Raw genomic sequence first — 8,836 nt, forward strand, 5'->3', positions numbered from 1 at the left:
CTGGTTTGCGACAGTCCATGGAGAGAGGAGGTGTTTCGACAATTCTCTCGCTCGATTCGAAGGTCACTAAATTTTGGCTGGAAGTTTTCTTCACTGTAATGATGCATGAGGCGTTACATGAATCACCACGTGATATTCACCTACGACCGCTAATTAATTTATAATAGAATTTCTTCTCTCATGCTGTTGCGGCCGGTTTCAACAACCGAACGATGGCTGTGACGTGTGTTAGGTTAGGTGAGAAATAAAATAACTGCATTATGATCACTACTTCGTCACATGCTGTCATTCCGGCTCTTGAGTAAGACTGGGTTTAGCGTTGTAGTGATTTAAAAAGACGAAATAGCGATTACATCACGGTTTATTCCTGCCTCATGTGACCTACACTGACCTTTGACATCGTAGCCAACGTTCGACTGCTGAAACCGAAGCAGCATGAGAGACGAGATTCAATTCCACATTAATTATCGTTCGTAGACGAATACTGCGTGGTGAGCCATGAACAGTGTTTTACGCATCATTACGAAGAAGAGAACATACAACCGCAAATTTAGTGGCTATATGCTCAAGAAGTACTTTGGTTTGGGCTAGTTGATGATGTCAGGACGGCGCGAAAACAACAAGAACAAAAGAGGCACACGAACACGGAAGTGGCTATATTCCTTCAAGGTCAAACTAAGTCCAGTTGGGAGAGAGAGAGAGAGAGAGAGAGAATAAACATTTATTATCTAAAAGGAGACCGGAGCGGATTGTAGGCGGGGTCCTCAGTCTGCAGGACTCCAGTGGCTTCCGCCGACGCTTTGGCGATGGCGACTAGCGCCTCCTGGTCTACAAGGGTGCCACTGGGAAACTCCGCTTCGAAACCCGACTAGCCCCTGTGGCCACTTCGCAGAGGTTAGCAGACTGTCGCGCCGCTTACGAGCTGGACTGTCAGCTATTGGCGACGTCCTGAAACTTTTTATTTCTTTACTCTGCGCTTGTTTTGAGCAGCGCTCAGCAGTTCGTCCGAACGCCGCAAGTGCCGCGACAGTCTGTTAACCTCTGAATTCTGTCCCACTCAGACCATCGGATTTCAATGCATACGACGGGCAGTTTCGCACCTAATACGTATCATTAAAGAGGTCTGGTAGCTGCACTGGTGGCGCTTTGCATGAGACTAGCACATGTCTCGAGTTCACTACCAATCCGAGGGTAAGCTCTTTTTCACTATTTATCGCAGTGGTTTAAGGCACCTAACTGTGCCCTCATTTACAAGATGCAACAGTACGTCACATTAGGTCTCCAAGCCCCTGTTGTTGTTGTTTTTTCGCGTGTGTTAACTACGCTGTAAACAGTAAGGAAGCCGACGCTAGCACACGCGATTATAACACATTTTCATTTTTATTGGCACTTGAGCGAAAGGCAATCTTTTTCCCACTAATACATTTTCGAGATCAAGGCATCGAGCAGAAGGCACATTCTCTTCAAGACCCTCAACAAGCAACAAAATATTTTCGCGGAAGCTAGGATACACTATACGAAGTTCCCATCCTTGGTCCGAGCAGAGTTTTAAGTGAGGTAATTGTATGTACAGTTCGCATTCTCAACATGCGTAAAGTTTGTTGCACATAAGTGTGCGCCACATTTCAAACATGACACGGAAGGCTGAACTAATGGTGCATAGTGAAGACAAAAACACGCGCACACACATGAAACTATATCCAGGTGAAAGGGAGCTCATGAAGACGGTAAGCACACCGTTCAAACCTCTATCGGCACACATTCATCATCCATATACAATGGCCTCTTTGTGGACTCTATAAAAAGGCTGTCAAAACTGTTGTGTCCTAAATTGCGCACTAAGAGACTGTCGTTCGAAGGCACCAATCAACAGCCGAGATGCAACAACCAACGAACCAATAGGGTCGATATTATCCTGTTTGGTACGCCTGCCAGAGATCCCTACTTAGCTTTACATTAAAACATTTATGTGCCTCTCAGTTAACCGCTTCTTGCGCATGTTACGCATGGCAGGACGCCTCCACATGACGAAGGCCAAACAAGAACAACTTCGGACGTAAGCATGCATCACGCACCGGAACTTACAGCATCAGCACACTTCCGGTGGCGTTATGCGAGTAGGCACAACAGGAAGCGCACGTGACAACGAGGCACCATTTGATCGAAACGTATACTTCCTGACAGTGGAAGACATGATGACGTGAGCTACAATATAGTGGGAGACAAAAAGAAACGTAAAGTGAGTGGCAGAAGAAGAGCAAAAAGTGGGGCTCGTGCGATCGAATTGGTATATACAGCAATAAGGCACAGTGTGGTGGTTGCCGCAGCATCTATGTACACAGAGAATCACACATTGCTTCAGAAACAAAGGGGGTACAAAAATTGCCACTTATTTATGCCAACTTATGGTGGCGAGATCGAACAGTTGTAACACAAAGATTATGTACAAACATATACGCAACCAGCGCAGAGCAAAGGAAAGCCATGGTCGTGACGGTTACCGAAAGACCTGCGGGATAAACTAGTTAGGCACGTAAGGTAAATGATGCGGCGTCATTTGTTTCGGCTGCATTTTTTCTCTATTTTTTTTTATCTTGGAAGGCCCGGCGTTTCGCGCAAGTTTTACTATCACTCATAGGAGGCCACGCGAATCTTCACACAGAAGGTAACCCTACCTTTATTAACAACATGTTTGTGCATCATTATCGAAAAACATTTCCTATGTAAAGATCGTACAAAATAAAATGACGGTGAATACTGTTCGAAAAGTTGTTGTATACAGTCTAAATAATAAAGAATGTCTGTATCATCAGGTTCCTCTGAGACGCGTATGGCTTTTCTCATCGGCACAAAATAAGCACGGCTGACGTATAAAATTCGACGACTGCTGAGCTGTAAACTTCGCCTGCACACATGCACACAATGCCTGTCTGATGTCTGTACTCTGAATTGCGAATCCCTCACAAGGTGTCAACCCATCCTGCGCGGCTGGACGCGTCCACATGCAAGAGCCCTCCCCAACTACCTCGGTTGTCCTTCCGCAGCAAACACAACTCCTCTCACTCATCACGGGCGCATTAACAGTCGCGTATGTACACACACACCACAGCCAACTACCACGGCCTCCAGACGCTGTCGTCGCCGCCTCCGCTGTGTTCGTCGTCTTCCTCCTCTCCGTTCTGCGGCCGTTCCCTCTGGTCCCGCTCTTCCGGGCACCGCATCGCCGTGGCCTCGAGACCGTGCAGCAGCATGTCGCCGAAGAAGGACGGTCCATGGCGGGGCAGCGCGGCCAGGTCTTCGATGCCCGCCGAAGGCGGCGGCGAAAAGCAGGACGGCGACCGCTGCAACATCATCTGGGCGTCGCACGACGAGGCATCCTCGCTGCCGACGTCGCTAGCCCCGGGACTGCACAGCGGGCTGCCGCCAAAGCTGCTAGCGGGACTCGGCGAGCGAGGAGGATGCGGAGACGTCGGCGTGGACGTGTTCGTCGGCGTCGGAGGACCCCACGATGGCGGAGGCGCGGCGGCCGAGCCACTGTTCGACGACGTGGCGACGTTGCCTCCAGACGCCACCGCCGCCGCCGCGACCGTCGGCAGGACGAAGGCGAGGTCGCCGTTGGGCAGTCTGCTAGGGATGAGGGGAAGGCCTCCCAGTTGCAGACGTCCCGCAGCTCCTCCTCCTCCGGCGGCGGCGAGGGGCCCGGAGGGCGCGACACCGTGCAGGTCTCCCAGGCCGGGGATCTGGACGCTGAGTGGCGAGATGAGGAGGCCCGGGGCGACTCCGCCCAGGGGCGAAGTCGGGCCTCCCGCAGAGGCGCCGTTGAGGCCGCTCATGCACGACGTCAGGTGCCCCACGAGCCTCTGGCGTAGCGACGGCTCGACCCCGTCGAGGCGCGTCACAAAGCGGCTCACTTCGGTGGCGCACTCGGCGAAGCCAGCGCGGAACTTGCTCATCACAACGGGATCAGTGGATAGTGCAGCTGCAATAGACACACGCGAGGGTATCAGTCAAGCGCTTCCTTGCAGGTGGCCGCGGTCTCTGCGGCTGTTTGGAACTAATGCTCTGGGGCGCGGCTTTTAAGATTGCGGTGGTGAATCATCTATTCCAAGTGTGCACATGTCCTTCCAGCCATTCTCATATAATCTTTTGTTTTGCTCCTTTACATTTGGGGTGCGTATTCACTAGAGCGGGGAAGTACATCGTTGACACAGAATAACCTGACAATAAAAAAAAACAATCGCTCGGTTCCCGGCTTTGTTCTCTCATAAAAACAACGAAACAACCAAAACCATAAGTTTAGTTCGGGTAGATATAAATTTTAGCAACGCACACGACGTCCAAAGAAAAAAAGAAATATGACCAACCTGCAACCTGGTGCCGTTGGACATTCTGCAGGTGCCGCACGGTCATCTCCAGGATGTCCGCTTTCTCCAGCTTCGAGTGGCGTGACGGCTGCGTGGGAACAGGACCAGCACAGATGAAGCACACGTGGATTCTTGTAAAAGACAATTTCGTTGTCCCGTTCACTGCAGTCCCTTTCTTTGCTTTTGTTCTTCCTTCGTACCATTATAAATGAATATGCACAGGAGCACGAGCTGATGAGTTTCGTCCGCCTCATTGAGAGAGAGAGAGAGAGAACAACTTTATTCAAAATGCCTGCAGAATCGGTTAGGCTCCCTCCACGCTGGGAGGACAAGCTTTTACCGCAACGCGGCCACTACGTCAGTCTCGTGCGTTGTGCTCCTCGAGGTCTTGGTCCCTCGCTACTTCCGCGGGTCCGAGAGGGCCGCCGCCCCCTTCTCGGTTTCGCTCGGTCGCTGCCTTTCTAGAGCTGCCGAGACCTGCCGGACGGCCTTGAGTTGTGTCTATTGATCATAGCTCCTCGTTGCAGCCTCTAGCTGCGACGGGATCATCGTCTTCTCGCTGGCTTCTCGCGGATTTACACTACAGTCCCATTACTGATGTACTTCTTTTACAGAGAGAGAGAAAGAGAGAGAGAAAAGAAACGGTGAAATACTGCTGCGGGCGCCGTATCATAATCATCAATTTGGGTAAGCCGATTGCAGGTAAAAGGATTTTCACTGATCTCCGCGGTTTTGCGCCAGCGAGCGGCCACCTTATCACAGCAAACTTTCCAACCTCGCCAGTGATGTTCCATTCGCAGAATTTTCCCTTTTTCACGAAATATTAGGAGTAAAACTTGCCGAAAGTCGAATCTTTGTGGGCTTTGAGGGAACTTCAAAAACTTAAAATTTCTCGTTTCTTCCGAATTGCTGCAGGAGAAAATGATCAGGAATGTGAATTTCAGGGTATAATTAAGAGGATTTTCAGTTACGGCATGGCACATTACTAAATCTGACGACTCTGCTACAGCCTGTGCGACCCTTGGCTGCGTTTCCTTTCCTCCGTTACTGTAAGGGGTCATCTAGAATCTGCTCTCAACAGTACACGTCCCAGCCCCTATTATTTACAGGAACATGTCGTTCATTCACGCTTGTTGCCTAATGCGAGCATGCTCTCCTTCAGCTCATTGCGAAACTTTGCGAAAGGTACGCCTTTCCCTTCCTGTGCTTGTCCCCTTACCCCAAATGCATTGCGAAGCGTGCACAGCTATAAGTGAGACACTCACGTCCTTGTTGAGCGCGTCCAGGATGAGGGCCTTGAGTTCGGTGAGGCACTGGTTGATCCTGGCCCTCCGCCGCTTCTCCATGATGGGCTTGGTGGCCTGCGGAGGGAAAGGGGAGAGCGTTCGTTCGTCATACGTTCCCGTCCACTGCTTTTCTCACAAGATTTCTGTCTCTCTTGGCTGATATCTCTGGCGGATGAGAAGAATCAACACCGAACAAGCGAATTCTGCAGGATTATTATCTTATATGCAGTACTAAAAATAGCGAACTTCTGTGGACGATTTAAACAGAGATCAATGCCAAAAGTACGCCAAGGCATATGGGGGAGTGTTGAAAGCGATGAAAAGTGAACGGGGCGGAAGAAGGGTCAGAGATTAAAAGGAAAGGGAGAAAAATTCCATCAACCATGTGTACGCGTGCGCACACGCACTCACTATGCACCGTCTTTCCCAAAAGCGGCCAGGCTGCATGGTTTCCTCGTCATTCGTTTAGTGAAACCCTTACAGAACCCCCGAAGATAAAACGGCTTTGAAAGGTGAGGACAAGGGCTCTCTTTACCATATACAGATTTAAAGCTCAACGGGTGTCATAAGTGATCGATTACGCTACTTAGAAGCAAACCATGCAGCCTGGTTACTTTTGACAAATACGGTATGCTATATAACAACGTGAAATGAAACTGTCAAGACAACTGAACGTGAACAGCAAACGTATAGATGGTAGTTGATGGAGAGTGAAGCTGAGTTCAGCTTCGGAGGCGATGTGACTGCTGTTTGGAACTGTTAATGGACCCCGTCTGATTTCTCCTCCAGCATCCAATGTTTTTACCTTTCTATGTTCGCATTTCATTGGATGCATATCATTTGTATATGAGCGCACCCAACTCAGTGATGGTTTGCTGCAGCGGCCCGAGGCAAGCAGGTCATTAAGTTGCGCGCGAAGTGTGGCAGCCCGCCTTAGGCGCCATGTCCCTCTACTGTATACAATTCTGGCTTGAATTGCACCTGTGAGTCGGACGCCACTGCCTATTATACGTACACTGCCTCATAAATCAAGTTCTTATCTCTCCCAGGTGATCAGCCTTCACGACACTGCCCAATGCGGTCAAACAAGCGGGCTCTCAATCACGACACCCCGGCTATCGAGTTCTCAATGAAGGGACGCGTGTAAATTATTTCCTGCGCGACAGCGCACCCCGACCACAATCGACGCGAGTCACACCTGCTACGCCGACGCCATGCTCAGAGGGGAACCGAGTCGCAGGCGACTGTCGATGAGCGCGCGTGCATGTACTGATCGAAAGAGGCAAGGCCTATTATATTACCCACAGGGCACAAGCCTTCCCGGGCCTCATGCCAAAGAGGCGAAGGAAATTTACGTCCCACCGAAGTAGCAACTCCGCTCAGCCCGAATGCCAGATGAACAGCAGTTGAATACAAAACAAACAATACGGAATATGAGAACAAGAGATTATGCGCAAGATTGCAGCCATGCAAGCGTGTCTTTTTGGCTTGCAGCGTAATCTTAGGCAATCTGTGCCTTGGAACGGCTCGCCTCCTTCGCTTCGCTTTCAGAATTTTCCTCCACAGGCTCGTCTCGTTCCGTCCTTATCGCGACTAGCTTGGAGACATGAGCCCTGATGGGTAGTCTTATCTGCCCACCGGGTACACCGGGCGTATTAGCACCACCAGGCTAATACGAGTGCTCTGTGTCGGCCCTGTTCATTGTCGCGTGGCTCACATACACCGCCTAGGAATGCGAACTGTTTGAACAGAGGAATGTATACGAACGCTTCGGTCCTAACTGGCATTTAAAAACAAAATTAGAATTCTAGTAATCATAATCATCAGCCTAACTACGTCCAGTGCAGGACAAAGGCCTCTCTCATATCCCTCCTATTAATCCTATCGATGTCAACACTGAAGGACAGACACGCAAATGTCCGACGATGTTAATAGAAATAGCATGAGCTGCGTTGCGTTGTTCGTACCCTTCCAGAATGAAACAGATATATCCTTCCAAATAGGTTATGAAATACGAATATATAACACTGCGATGTTCTGTTCGATGTTGTCATGATTCGATTCCTCTGGCAGGAGCAGTTAGTGCACCGAGCTAGCGTTACAATTTAAAGGGTTGAGGCCGCAGAGCAGCGAACAATAGAATCCTTTCGGGCGTTGTGACCAATAAATGCGAGCACCTCGTAATCTCTGGCGGCAGTTCACGCGATTCTTCTATGATGCCATGTTCGCTAGGAAGTAATCACTCATTACCATCCACCTAAGCACAGCTGCACGGCAACAACTGTGCAGTTTTCTGAGAAGCTTCGCAGTTGAAGAGTTGTTCAAGGCGAAGAATAGCTTCCCTTCCTGCCGTATCTCTGCGCTCAGGAGGATGCTAAGGAGTAAATCTGCACCAAATGGGAGGACTCCCCTAAATACATTTGACTTATACCATGTTCGCCAGTGCACATACTAAAGATTGACTAGCAAACCAAAATTATCAAAATTACAATTTCCTTATTTGCATTTATCATTTGACGTCGATAGGTTCAGCGACTCTGCGGGTCTCGGCTCACGGTAGGCGCGCTCGTGATGTGCTTGATGTGCTTCAATCGCATCTCTCTTCTCTCGACGTCGTCGCCCATCATAAGCCCTTTTTACCCCACCTTTCCTTTCCCCAGCGAAAAGAAGCAGGTCTCTCAGGAAAGCTCTCTCTCTCTCTCTCTCTGCTGTAAACAACTCGGCCCGAGTCGAATTGAATTCTTCCTTACGAGGTTGAAATGGGCGTGGTTCGCAACTGCGCCTCATTACGACTCCAGTCCACGGCCTCCATTTTCTTCTCCCGTTTAACCTCTGCTCTCGTTCTGTAATCGTGACGTCACTAGTGCTGATTTATCCGTAGATAAGCTGGCGTTTCGAAAATGTTAATAAGGCTTTATTAAGGCGCACCAAATGTACCGATACCGAAGCGTTATCGCTGAATTGTTGCATGCAGGGACCATCTGTCTTCGAGCTGATAAATTATATATATATATATATATATATATATATATATATATATATATATATATATATATACACATTCGGGGGCTTTTCCCTGCGTATCCTTGCCAACAAATACGATGGTGGTGATGGCAAATTCAGCAACATTTTCCACATACATTTTATGGAACGGCTGCAAAAACTAGTACTGCACAAATAAGAAAG

The 8,836-nt window shown here is 49.3% G+C and overlaps 1 protein-coding gene across 2 annotated transcripts in view; it reads right to left on the minus strand.

Annotated features, from left to right (window-relative positions):
- Nucleotides 1-1,356: 1,356 nt before the first annotated feature.
- The window catches only part of LOC144120569 (uncharacterized), a 28,546-nt gene continuing 21,066 nt past the window's right edge, over nucleotides 1,357-8,836 (minus strand). The window contains exons 3-6 of one of the 2 annotated variants that reach the window (XR_013312458.1): nucleotides 5,630-5,725; nucleotides 4,365-4,452; nucleotides 2,633-3,979; nucleotides 1,357-2,566 (exon numbers count right to left, since the gene is read on the minus strand). Coding sequence is in view for 1 of the 2 variants with exons in the window: in XM_077653109.1 (XP_077509235.1) it covers nucleotides 3,114-3,979; nucleotides 4,365-4,452; nucleotides 5,630-5,725 (1,050 nt within the window). In the remaining variant the exon portion in view is untranslated. Of the gene's footprint in view, nucleotides 3,980-4,364; nucleotides 4,453-5,629; nucleotides 5,726-8,836 lie in introns of both variants that reach the window. The other variant, XM_077653109.1, reaches the window with a different exon arrangement.

This window comes from Amblyomma americanum, chromosome 2 (assembly GCF_052857255.1).
Source record: "Amblyomma americanum isolate KBUSLIRL-KWMA chromosome 2, ASM5285725v1, whole genome shotgun sequence".
NCBI lineage: Eukaryota > Metazoa > Arthropoda > Arachnida > Ixodida > Ixodidae > Amblyomma > Amblyomma americanum.